At 54.2% G+C, this 12,989-nt stretch overlaps 1 protein-coding gene across 6 annotated transcripts; it reads right to left on the bottom strand.

The window, feature by feature from the left end:
- Positions 1-2,528: 2,528 nt before the first annotated feature.
- LOC123079651 (interactor of constitutive active ROPs 2, chloroplastic) lies at positions 2,529-8,653 on the bottom strand. Of its 6 annotated transcripts, none has more exons than XM_044502451.1 (5): positions 8,447-8,653; positions 7,974-8,242; positions 5,370-6,658; positions 5,094-5,265; positions 2,529-4,129 (listed from the first exon to the last, which is right to left on the bottom strand). In XM_044502451.1, the coding sequence occupies exons 3-5, from the start codon at positions 5,426-5,428 to the stop codon at positions 2,786-2,788; spliced, it is 1,575 nt and encodes a 524-aa protein (XP_044358386.1). In that variant the 5' UTR covers positions 5,429-6,658; positions 7,974-8,242; positions 8,447-8,653; the 3' UTR covers positions 2,529-2,785. The 6 variants fall into 6 exon arrangements, with proteins under 6 accessions (XP_044358386.1, XP_044358385.1, XP_044358388.1 ...); XM_044502450.1 differs by having other exon boundaries at positions 7,974-8,328; positions 8,447-8,617; XM_044502453.1 differs by having other exon boundaries at positions 6,544-6,658; positions 7,974-8,328; positions 8,447-8,616.
- Between the last annotated feature and the right edge of the window lie 4,336 nt (positions 8,654-12,989).

A 12,989-nucleotide genomic window follows, 5' to 3' on the forward strand; every position in this document is an offset into this window, starting at 1 on the left:
ATTATCCGGAAATCGTAATACATGTGTGAACACATAGACCATAACATGTCCCTAGTGAGCCTCTAGTTGACTAGCTCATTGATCAATAGATGGTTACGGTTTCCTGACCATGGACATTGGATGTCATTGATAACGGGATCACATCATTAGGAGAATGATGTGATGGACAAGACCCAATCCTAAGCATAGCACTAGATCGTGTAGTTCGTTTGCTAAAGCTTTTCTAATGTCAAGTATCATTTCCTTAGACCATGAGATCGTGCAACTCCCAGATACCGTAGGAATGCTTTGGGTGTACCAAACGTCATAACGTAACTGGGTGGCTATAAAGGTGCACTACAGGTATCTCCGAAAGTGTCTGTTGGGTTGGCTCGGATCGAGACTGGGATTTGTCACTCCGTATGACGGAGAGGTATCTCTGGGCCCACTCGGTATTGCATCATCATAATGAGCTCAATGTGACTAAGTAGTTAGTCACGGGATCATGCATTACGGAACGAGTAAAGTGACTTGCCGGTAACGAGATTGAACGAGGTATTGGGATACCGATGATCGAATCTCGGGCAAGTAAAGTACCGATTGACAAAGGGAATTGTAGACGGGATTGCTTGAATCCTCGACATCGTGGTTCATCCGATGAGATCATCGTGGAACATGTGGGAGCCAACATGGGTATCCAGATCCCACTGTTGGTTATTGGCTAGAGAGGTGTCTCGGTCATGTCTGCATGATTCCCGAACCCGTAGGGTCTACACACTTAAGGTTCGATGACGCTAGGGTTATAAGGAAGGTTTGTATGTGATTACCGAATGTTGTCCGGAGTCCCGATGAGATCCGCGTCACGAGGAGTTCCGGAATGGTCCGGAGGTAAAGATTTATATATGGGAAGTCACCATACGGTCACCGGAAATATTTGGGGGTATACCGGTATTGTACCGGGACCACCGGAGGGGTTCCGGGGGTCCACCGGGAGGGTCCACCTGCCCCGGAGGGCCTTATGGGCTGTAGGTGGAAGGGAACCAGCCCTAAGTGGGCTGGGCGCCAACCCCCCCTAGGGCCCATGCGCCTAGGGTTTGGGGGGAACCCTAAAGGGGGGCGCCCCCCTTGCTTGGGGGGCAAGCCACCTCCCCCTGGCAGCCACACCTTTCCCAAGGCGCAGCCCCTCCCCTCCCCAACACCTCTCCTCCTCCGCGTGCGCTTGGCGAAGCCCTGCCGGAGAACTGTCACTCCACCATCACCACGCCGTCGTGCTGCTGTTGGAGCCTTCTTCCTCAACCTCTCCCTCCTCCTTGCTGGATCAAGGCGTGGGAGACGTCAACGCTCTGTACGTGTGTTGAACGCGGAGGTGCCGTCCGTTCGGCGCTTGGATCATCGGTGATTTGGATCACGACGAGTACGACTCCATCAACCCCGTTCTCTTGAACGCTTCCGCTCGCGGTCTACAAGGGTATGTAGATGCACTCCTCCCCTCTCGTTGCTAGTAAACTCCATAGATTGATCTTGGTGATGCGTAGAAAATTTTAATTTCTGCAACAATCCCCAACAGCGTGACAAACAAAACATCGACCAGCGAGGCGGGGATCAAACGCTTGCATAAAAATTACAAAAACTAAATCGAACGGTGAAAAACTTAGATGAGACATCATAAAAAATCATCTAGATGTGATTTTACAATTTAGTATAAAGATATTCAACTGGACAAACGAAGGACAAAAGCCAGAACGCGCGCCAGATAGAACAATTTGCATGAACCGTACAACTTAATAATGTGACGAGAATTAGCAAAAAGTCAATCCAATTTTTACCAAAGCAAATCATAAATTCGAAAAACTATAACAAATTTTCTTTTTTTTAGAAAGTCATGAACAACTCACATATTTTCAAGGCAAATGAACAACTCACACTTTTTTAGAGCTAATTGATGGACGTGATTTGAAAAGAGGGTAAGAAAAAGAAAAAAAACATGCCCAAACACCGACGCAGGGCACAAGAGGCCAACAAATAGTCCTAGCCATGGGCCGCCCGGCCCGAACAGCCCGACCCGATCCGGCCCGACGCTGCACCCAGGCCGGGCCTGGGCCTAGGTTTTGAGCACGAAGACTAGGTCGGGCCGGGCCTAGACCCGCTGTTTCTACCATTTACTGAAGAGGCCCGGCCCGAGGCCCGGTGTGTTTTTTGCTGTGACGGGCCGGGCTTGGGCCTGAAAATTAGGCCCGACGGCCGGGCCGGCTCGGGGCTGAGTTTTCTACCTCGGGCTTGGTCAGGCCCGGCCCGAAGGATGGCCAGGTCTACCAACAAACGATTAATAAGGACCGAAGGATGAAGCAGCGACCCCAGCACATAACGGACGCGGCAACCGATCCCAGCATAAAACAGACACGGCAAGTACGCGAGCACATGACAAACGCAACAACTACGGAATCAAGGGTTCGCACATAAAAACGACAGTAGATCGAACGGTGAGGGACTTACATGTGAGAGAGCTATTTCACATCTAGCAACATGTTTCTAAAATGGCATGTTCCAACTTTTCACAGTTCACACCCGGATGAATTGATTCTTCGATTCATCATATAGCGCGTATGATACAGCTATGAGCACGTTCAGTACAATCACTCCTATGTTTTTTTTGTTTTTGTTTTTTTTGCGACTGAATCACTCCTATGTTTTTACACCACGAGAACCGGCAAAACAATTTTACAAGCGAGAGAAAAGAAAATTGAACAAGTCGATCCCTACGATCGAGCCACGCCACTACTTGACATCAGTTGATCGGCGATCAGCCTCATTTCTTCCACATCCCACTGATCCTCCGGAGCACGTTGCCGTTCTTCCTGGCGGCCGCCGCGTCGTCGTCGAGCTCGTCGTACAAGCCCGCGTACTTGCCGCCGTCCAGCGACTCGCCACGGTCCAAGATCTTCCCGTTGCCGCCCTTGCCCACGGTGAGCAACGCCATGGCGGTCTCGGCGGCCTTGCGCCACTGCTCGGCCTGCACCCTCAGCCGCCTCAGCTCGGCCTCTGTCTCCCCCTTCTTCGCCGCCTCCGCCGCGGCGTCGGCCTCCGATTTCGCCGGCACTTTCTCGGACTCGTACTGCCGCAGCTCGAGCTTCAGCTGCCCGTTCTCCTGCAGCGCGCCTTGCAGCTGCGCTTTCAGCTCGTCGGCCGTGCTGTTCGTTCTCGCGTCGTCCTGTGCCTTCTTGGTCGCGTCCTGGGCGCGCCTCAGCTCGGACTCCCTGTCGAACAGGCTCGCCTTGAGGAACATGACCTCGGACTTGGCGCTCGCGAGCGCCGTGGCAAGCTTGCCATGCCGCAGGTCGGACTCCACCTTTATCTGGTCCATGAGCTCGTACGCGCACTGCGTCTCGACTGTGCTCAGGATCTTCTCTTCCTGGAACCTGGCCTCCACGTCCTCCAGCGCCGACCTCAGCTCGGCGGCCTCCGAGTCAGAGCAGTTGCAGCTCTGGCCGGCGGCGGCGGCCTTTGCCGACGTCGTCTCCTCCACCTCCTCCTCGAGGGCCTTAAGCTTCGCGCGCGACTCCTCGAGCTCCGTGACGACGAGGCTGAAGGAATCCATCAGCTTGGAGCCGTCCGTGAGCAGCGAGTCGATGGTGGCCCGGCTCGCCTCCAGCTGCTGCTTGCATTCCTCGTGCAATGCTCGCGCCTGCGCCTCGGCCTCCTCGCTCGCCGTGAGCTTGGCCCTGAGCTCGTCGACGGTCGCCAGCGCCTCCGCCACCTCCTGCTTGCGGTCGGCGCGGGCCGCCGCGGCGAGCTGCACGCGGAGGCGGTGCACCTCGCCCATGGCCGCGACGAGCGCGGCCGAGTCCGCCTCGTGCTGCTTCTGCATGGCCTCCAGCTCCGACTGCCACGAGCGATCGCGCTCCTGGGACAGCCGGCGGAGCTCGAAGATGCGGGTCTCCTCCACGGAGGAGAGCTCGGCGAGCTGCGCCCGCGAGTCGCTGGCCTGGGCCGACGCCTCCGCGGCCTGCGCCCTGGCCTCCTCGGCCTCTTGCAGGGCCCGCTTCCTGGAATTCTCGGAGGAATGGAGCTGCTCCTTGGCCTTCTTGAGCTCGTCCTGCAGCTGCGAGAGCTGGGACTCCAGCTCCGACAGCTTCATCGGTGACCTCCTTTTCTGGTGTTATCAAATTCAGCAAAAAGATTAGTGGTGTGTGCCAGACTCCAATCAACAAACTCGTGGTGGTTTCACTTTCAACAATGGCATGATTAGCGAGGGATTAGTGGTGGAAAGTTCTGGTATTGGAATTTTAGATGATTGTCTTGCTATCCCTGCCAACTTTCACCACTTTCGGCTCAAAAGAAAGAAAATACTTTCACCACTTTGCATCATCACATTGTAAGACTTCTCTTGGCAGTAAGGATCGAAGCACGGCTTTGGGAGAATTGGCGCGAACATTAGCTCAAAAAAAAAAGATCATTTAACCAACTAAGAACGAAGTACTTTGTGAGCTGTAAAGGTACTTAATTAGCCTGGCTTAACCTTCTTGTTTTTTCTGAAGACATGACCAGTACAGAGAATAACTACAGATGTCAAGTATAGTGTCCCTCGCTGTCTGAAACTTTTATCTAGAGTTGGCCTCCGTGTTGTGGTAAATAAACCAATCCTGCACATACTCGGATGATCCCACAGAGTGCATGATTACTTGGACAACTGCCAGTGATATTAATGGCGCTTAATGGGAACACTTCATTTTAGCTACCGGATAGAGTTACCTGTCTGTTTCAGAGTACTCGGAGTAATTGACAGTCTGCTACATCAAGAGCGAGACAGACCAATAGCCAGCTACAGCCAATCGAGACAGTATCAACATGGACAGATACAGGTATTGCCAAATCCAGGCAAAATGAGAGAAAACGCCGGTGGCATTCAAGAACATGTAGCCACCATCTCTTAAATGCTTGTAACGAACTCTCGACAGTCTCTCAAAAATCTCTTTCTCAAGATGAGAAAACAAACTGGGGGAGATTTGCATACACAAAAACAGGAGTAGAACAGGTGTGCTACTACACGACAACCCTGAGAAGCCTATTTCGATTTCGAGATGAAATGAAAGTAGAGATTCGCGGCATTTAGGTACCTCTCTTTCGGCGGTCATGGTGGTGCGGCGCTCCACCTTTGGGCTCCGGCCGGTGGGCGACTTGGTGGCCGCCGCGTCGACGCCGGAGTCCAGGCCGGCCAGCCTCGTCGGCCGGCCCGTCTTGTTTGCCCCGAGAGGAGACCCACGGGCAGGGTGCTCCACGGAGCCATTCCTTCATGCCAAGAACACACAAGTACAGTCAGTCAGAAACCTCAAAAAGGAAAAGAAAATGGTAAGGTAGGGGAAGCTAGCTGAGGCTGAAGTGAAGATCCTTGCCTCACGGCCGTACTGCTCGAATATAACCTGAGAAAATGCATCTTGCTCAAGTACAGCATGACTAGAGGAGGCACAGGGTTTCACTGCCCCCCTTCATCCCAAATGCAGGGGAAAAACCAGAGAGAAGAACTCCAAAGTTCTTGACGAGGAAGCAAACTAGAGAACCGCTCCGGATTAAACGGGTCAAAGATTTCAGCTCGAGTTAACCAGCCAGATGCAGAGAAGAGAAGCAATGGGGGGAAACAAAGAATCCGAGGCCGAAAGCGGCAGAGGCGACCGACAAGAAGTGAATGGGGAGCAACCAGGCGAGCGAGAGGCAGGCAGCAGCCGGGAAATGGGAGGCGCATTAGCTTATTAACTTAATGATCCCCCGTGATATGCAAGCACGGGGCCGAGGCTTTACAGATGTGGTTAGCGAGGGGAGACAGGTGGACCAGCGCCGCACTGCGGCTCCTTTGGCCGCTTGGCGCCGAGCTCAAGAACCGGACAGGCGTTGCCCATGGCGCCATCTGCATTTTATCAAAAATATGGAGCCATCTGCAAACAGTCACGGTCACATGCGTGCAGTGCGCCCCCGATTTTGAAAATTTTGGTCGCTTCCTGGCTGGCTCCGGCAAGACAGGTGGTGGTGTGTAAGGAACTAAGGATGAAAGTGTAGTTTATCGCCGCCCAAACGACTGGTTAACGTGTCACGGGCGAAATTAGCGGGGTTGATTTTGTTTAAGATATACTGTGAGGAATACGCGCGATTGGTGCTCCTGTAGCTGCAAGCCTGAAACAGTCGAGAGCCTCTGTTTAATCCCCGTGAACAGAGAGCATGAGCAGTGCTGCTTCCAGTTTCGCTCCGTTGATGAAGGGAGGTTCAGACCCAGGTTAACTCTGTTCAAAACTTTGTGAGGTACTAACAGTAACCTCACAAAACGGATGCACGCACATTGACTGTATCCGTATTCAGAAGATTTGAGCATGGAGCGGAGAATCTATCTAACATCCCAGAGACCGATGCATGGGCATAAACAAAGCATGGAGGAAGGAATCAAATAAGTATAGTAGCACATGACGCCTCAAAACGAACAATCAAACTGCTAAAAAAAACCAAGCCGCACATGGATGGAACTCAGCAGAGTAGAGGACAGAGGGGGGAGGATGGAACGAGCAAGCGAACGAAACATACCTTGTCTTGGCTGTCTGCATGGCCGGCCGGCTATATCTCTCTCTGTTCCAAAATTTGATTGAGAGCCACCCCAGCACTACTGGTGTGTATGTATGCCCACCTACAGGAAAGAAAGCTGCAACGGGACAAGCAGAAAAGGGCGGTCAGCTCGGCTCAGCTCAGCTCCCTCTCTGGACCGGGGAAGAAGAGGGCGGGGGAGAGAGGCCAAGAGAAGAGAAGGCTAGCTAGACGCTAATCGCCACTTTGCTACGGCGACGGAGGGCGAGAAGGCTCTTTGTAGTACCACTATCTTCCCTCCACATGCACGAGAAAAGCAACTAAATAATGGAAGCAACCATTGTAGTACTACTAGTGCATCATTCCCGGCTAGGCTTGCCGCTTGCTTCCCCGTCTAACCTGGCACTAACCAGTGTACCGCACCCAACAGCGACGGCCGCGTGGTTTTTAAATACTACTAATAATCAGACACCATCCTTAAACGGGGAGGCAGAGGCAGACTCATGCAGTCCGTTTCTTTAAGCTTTGCTTTGGCACGGGCGGCGATGATCACCGGCCGTCTACATGCGTCGACCGCATGGTCCCGTGCAAGATAGCGCGCATTATACGCGCGCCACTACAACCACCAGACTTGAGCCCGGAGAGAGGTGCGGCCGAAGCAAGCCAACTAGCCAAGCAAGCAAGCAAGAATCCACCACCATCACCATGGGAGGCTTGCCCTTTTGTTTTGCTCACTCTCTATCATATTCATATCTCTTCCCCCTTACTCAAGCTCCCGCTTGGCCTACCCACACGCGAAACAAAAGCATGCAATGGCGTCGTACAATGGTGGAAAAGTTGTTGGGCCGAAATGACAAGTGCGCGTATGTACGTCCGATTGGTAGCTTGGGTATTAAATACGTGCGCACCTAATCTCCTTTCCATTAGCCAGAGCGCAGGAGCAAAAGGAAAGGAGAAAGGAGAAACAAGGCGTGCTTTGTTTAAGGATTACCACCTCAGGATAACTAACTAACTGAGTTGATGGATGTCCACATGTATTTATGAGCTGGGTGGTCGGGCTTGGGGTGATTGGTGGCGACGAGAGACAAAAATCCCCAAAGCTAGCTCGGGAAGGAGGGATGGTCCGAGCAGCTTTACAGCTTGTATCTGCTGGATACATAAGCAAGCTTGTCGGCCGAACTAGGCCGGTAGGTGGTAGCTAGACATGGGCGCATATATGTACTACGAGAGACGAGAGGGGAGCAAAATTGGAGGTCACTCCATCGTGGGATGCATGTCCCTCTCCTCTCACCTTCCCTTTGGACCAATTCCAATGGGGCACAAATGCTGAAATGCATGATGCAACCGAGCTAGCTAGCATGGATGATGTGTGAGATGCTGAGGGAATGCACGGCGGAAATGTGATAGAAGCAGAGCATCGAATCGAACCGAACCTCGCGTCGCCGGCCTGTCCTGCTTGTCCGGAACGGGAGCTCGGAATGGGTTGGACGGTGCCTTTTCTTCCTCTGCTGTCGCCCGGGTCGCTCGGCCGTGTTCACGCCGTGCTCTGGGACGCCATTGCCGAAGAGGGGGACGCCGTGCTCTGGGACGCCATTGCCGAAGAGGGGGACGCCGTGCTCTGGGACGCCATTGCCGAAGAGGGGGACGCCGTGCTCTGGGACGCCATTGCCGAAGAGGGGGCGACAGAGGGGTAGGGGGGCATCTGCTGGGGGAAGTAGGATGTCATCGCGTCCTTTTAAACGAGAGGAATGGAACGGAATGGAGACAGGTCGTGAGGATTTCGGAAGGCTGCAGGGGCACGGAGCAGCAAAGAGGAAGAACAACCATTTTCCGTGCTCAGTGTCTCCCGTGGCAACAAATCAAATCAAATCAAATCAATGGGGAGGGATGGATGAGATGTTCATACCCGTCGTACAGTACTTGGGCTTTGTTTTTGCAGTATCCCGCGCGTTGTCAACTCCTTTCGGTGCCTGTCGCCGTTGGGGCTGGGTTGGGGTTGGGCTCAACGACGCGCGACGGGGCTGTTGGTCTCTCTCGGATGGCGTTCTTCCGCGCTGGGAAACTGGAGCGCGCTAGACCGGCCGCTTTACCAAAGCGTAGAGCGCCGCGTGCACGCTCAACCCTGCCGAGGCGTCAGTATTTACAGTAGTACTACGATCAAAGGTGAAAAACAAACAACTTGTCCGGAAAGAGTGTCGCGTGGGGTGTACTTGCGATTTGCGATTGGCGGATGCATGCAGGTGGAAACGAAGAAGACAGACATACCACTGGATTGGATTGCGCGCTCTGACGACCCGTGCTTCCGGACTTTTTACTGCCAAAAGGAACGAGACAGATCTACGCGCTTGTACCGTAGCACCGCGCGGAGCAGAGGAGTCCCCGTTGGTACCAAACTGTCGCAGGCCCGGGCGACATGGGGACGAGGACTGACCGGTCCAGCTCGCGTCGGTAACACGATAAGCGTACCGTCCGTCTTGCCCTCGAGCCCGGACGCGCGCGTGGAGCGGGGACATCGGCTACAGTACAAGCGATGCGCGCGCGCGCGCAGCAGCAGCGCCGGGTTGGTAGGCGCCACCCGGGCCGACGGGAGAGGCACGTGAACCCGGTGGCGTCTCGCCACGCCCGCACAAAGGTCCCGTGCTCCCATCGGCACGGACCGGGTTTCAGGAAATCGGAGAGCAGCGGACGCCTTTGCTTTGGCCGGCGTGCGTCGATCGGGCCCGCCCACGGCGCGCCGTCTCTCTCTCAGAGAGAAATCTACTTTGGTTCTTATTACGGCTCGGCTAAAATCTGCTGCTGACTGATGGCGAAACTGCACCGGGCAGCCCGGATAGCGGGCGTCGGGTTGCTCCGTGCAGTGGTGGCGATGTGACGCGTAGGGCATTGGTTGGATCGGGGAAGCAGCTTAATTTTGATGCGATTTTTAGAGGATAAGTAGAGATGGTGATCTGCTACTTGCCCGGACACCAGACGGGTGCTCGCACAGTGCGTGCCGCCGTACCCCTACACGGCAGCGGCGGACGAGGCTACAGTGTGTCTCGAGCAGCGGCCAGTGGTTATCGTACGTACTTGTTCCAACTAGCTTGCCGTTGTATCCACTGCTCCTGCTCGGTTGACAGGCACCTACGGCCGGCCGGCACGGCACGCGCATTCAAGACGCGCACCCGCCCGAGTTGCGATTGTTGGTAACCACCGGCAAAGCAAGCATAATGGCCGTCGAACGAAGCCCAGGACATGGCGTGTATTATTACGTGGTACGTCGACGTCGGGGGCGATCGTTATCGCCCGGTCTCGCGTCCCTCCCCCGTAGCCTCCCCCTGACCCTCCCTGTGCTCCGCGAGGCTAGGATAGTGGTGGTGGTCTCTCCTTCCTAGCTCCATGCATGCATGCCTTGGTAGCGCCGTGCCAACTGCTCAACACATGACGGTGCACGGGAGCCTCTCGTGGTCGCAACAAACGGCGCGTCGTTTTCGCGGGCTGATCTGATCACGATCGATCGCTCGCGCGCGCGTGCGGAGCTGCGGCTGTGGATGGCCCAACTCCCGGCGGTTCCATCCGTCTGATGGAGCATCGGAAATGTGCTGCGCTTTTCGGCTGGATGATACGGTGTCTCGTTCAGAGGTGGAGAAATTGATGTCCAGCTGATCGAGCGTGCCTGATTCTTGTGTGCTGAACTGCACGTCTCCACCGATGTTAAGTTGACCTGAGTTGTGAGAAGACTTGGGAGGTGAAATGATTGGGCGCATTCAGTCATAGAAGTGACGGCTATACTTAAAAGTTGACGCATGAAAAGATTTACTCCCTAAGCTCCTAAATATAAGTCTTTTTTAGAGATTACACTACAAACAGTACATTGGGATGTATGCAAACGCTTTTTAGAGTATAAGGCCAACTCCCGCGGCAAATTTGACCTATAGACGAAATCAAATCACAGAATGAACTATCCGTGAAACTATTTCACGCGGCTGACCTTTTTATGTGACGCCCGACACGAAGGCGCCACACTACACTGTGCAACGCCTCACAGATAGGCGCTACACGGCCAGCGTCGCACCCGTGTGATCAGAAAATTACTAAATCAGTGTGCAGCGCCTGAGAGCTAGGCGCCACACTATACAGTGTAGCGCCTAGCTCCTAGGCGTTGCACTAGTGCAGCGCCTAGCTCCCAGGCGTTGCACTAGTGCAGCGCTTGAGAGCTAGGCGCCACGGGTCAGCCGTGTGAAATAGTTTCACGGACAGTTCATTCTGTGATTTGATTTCGTCTATAGGTCGAATTTGTCAAATTTGCCAACTCCCGCGCGACCCCATCCCGTCCAGTCCCGTCCGTTTAGGGCAAAACGGACAAACCAGATGGCCCAGCGCGCGACGGCCTGGACCCATCTTGTCCGTTTTGTGTCCGGCCCGACCCATTTTCGAGCGCAAACATGCGCCCCGTTTGGGTCCAGACGGACAGCAAACAGACGCGCCGCTCGTACCCGTCGGGCCGCGTGGCAGGCGGCCACCTACCTCCCACCGGCCAACATAAATGCGCACGCACGGTCGGCCCCACCTGTCATCCGCCCAGGCGAACGGTTGCCGTCCTTCTTAAATGGAAAGCCGTGGACCGGTCACAGTCCATACTCCTCACTCCAGCCCGCGCTGCCTCCTCAAAACCCGACACTCCCCAAACCCTAGCTCTCCCTCTCCCCGTCCTCGATCTCGCCGGTCGGCCACCACGCAGCCATGGGGTGGTGGAACACCGGCCGCAACGGGGCGCACGACCACGAGGCTGGCTCGTCCTCGGGCCGCCGCCGTCGCGGCGTAAAAATGAGCCCACCTCACCACCACGGCACGCCCCATGGAGGGCCCCCGCGCCACCCGCATTCTCCATCGCCCCTAGGGCCGCCGGCGAACGCGACCGACACTACATCCACGCGGATGTTTGCCGTTGTTATTGGGAGACGAGGACGCCGCTCCCCTGGAGCGACGTTCACCTCCCCAATAACTTGTTGGAAACGTAGCATGCAATTTAAAAAAAAAATCCTACGCTCACGCAAGATCTATCTAGGAGATGCATAGCAACGAGATGGGGAGAGTGTGTCCACGTACCCTCGTAGACCGAAAGCGGAAGCGTTTGACAACTCGGTTGATGTAGTCGAACTTCTTCTAGCTCTGACCGATCAAGTACTGAACGTATGACACCTCCGAGTTCTGCACACGTTCAGCTCGGTGACATCCCTCGTCTTCTTGATCCAGCAAGGTGTCGAGGTAGTAGATGAGTTCGGTCAGCACGACGGCGTGGTGACGGTGATGATGAAGTGATCCTCGCAGGGCTTCGCCTAAGCACCACGAGAATATGACCGGAGTTGTAAACTGTGGAGGGCGGCGTCGCACACGGCTAGGCAATTGTCTCGCCTGTGCTAGGCCCCCCCTCCTCATATATATAGGTGGGAGGGAGGGAGGAGCAGCGATAGGAGGCACCCAAGTAGGAGGAATACTACTTGGATTCCCTCCCAAGCCGCGTGCCCCCCTGCCATATATAACTTAGGGGGAAGGAAAGAGAGGGGGAGAGGGAAGGAAGTAGGAATCCTAATCCACACTTTCCTTGCCCTCCCCTCTTTCCTTCTCCTCCTCATAGGGCTGGCCTCTATAGGGGCGCACCAGGGCTGGTGTGTTCCCTCACTTGGCCCATAAGGCCCATATCTTTGCCGCGGGTGCCCGAAACTCCTTTCCGGTGACCCGATGTACCCGGTACCCTCCGGAACACTTCTGGTGTCCGAATACCATCGTACTATATATCAATCTTTACCTCTCGACCATTTCGAGACTCCTCGTCATGTCCGTGGTCTCATCCGGGACTCCGAACAACATTCGGTTGCCAAATCACATAACTCATATAATACTATATCGTCAACGAACGTTAAGCGTGCGGACCCTACGGGTTCGAGAACTATGTAGACATGACCGAGACACCTCTCCCATATTGGCTCCTACATATTGGCTCCTACATATTCTGCGAAGATCTTTATCGGTCGAACCGTAATGACAACATACGTTATTCCCTTTGTCCATCGGTATGTTACTTGCCCGAGATTCGATCGTCGGTATCTTCATACCTAGTTCAATCTCGTTACCAGCAAGTCTCTTTACTCGTTCCGTAATACATCATCCCGCAACTAACTCATTAGTCACTTTGCTTGCAAGGCTTCTTATGATGTGTATTACCGAGAGGGCCCAGATATACCTCTCTGACAATCGGAGTGACAAATCCTAATCTCGATCTATGCCAACCCAACAAACACCTTCGGAGATACCTGTAGAGCATCTTTATAATCACCTAGTTACGGTGTGACGTTTGATAGCACACAAGGCATTCCTCCGGTATCCGGGAGTTGCATAATCTCATAGTCGAAGGAATATGTATTTGACATGAAGAAATCAATAGCAATAAAACTGAACGATCAATATGC

Source organism: Triticum aestivum, chromosome 3D (genome assembly GCF_018294505.1).
Source record: "Triticum aestivum cultivar Chinese Spring chromosome 3D, IWGSC CS RefSeq v2.1, whole genome shotgun sequence".
NCBI classification, from domain to species: domain Eukaryota; kingdom Viridiplantae; phylum Streptophyta; class Magnoliopsida; order Poales; family Poaceae; genus Triticum; species Triticum aestivum.

Excerpts from the sequence above, each read along its gene's own strand:
- LOC123079651 (XM_044502451.1), bottom strand. The coding sequence starts at position 5,428 with ATGCTGTACTTGAGCAAGATGCATTTTCTCAGGTTATATTCGAGCAGT. Across the intron at positions 5,266-5,369 it reads TCGAGCAGTACGGCCGTGAG|GAATGGCTCCGTGGAGCACC; the intron begins GCAAGGATCTTC and ends CTTGGCATGAAG. Across the intron at positions 4,130-5,093 it reads CCATGACCGCCGAAAGAGAG|AAAAGGAGGTCACCGATGAA; the intron begins GTACCTAAATGC and ends TGATAACACCAG.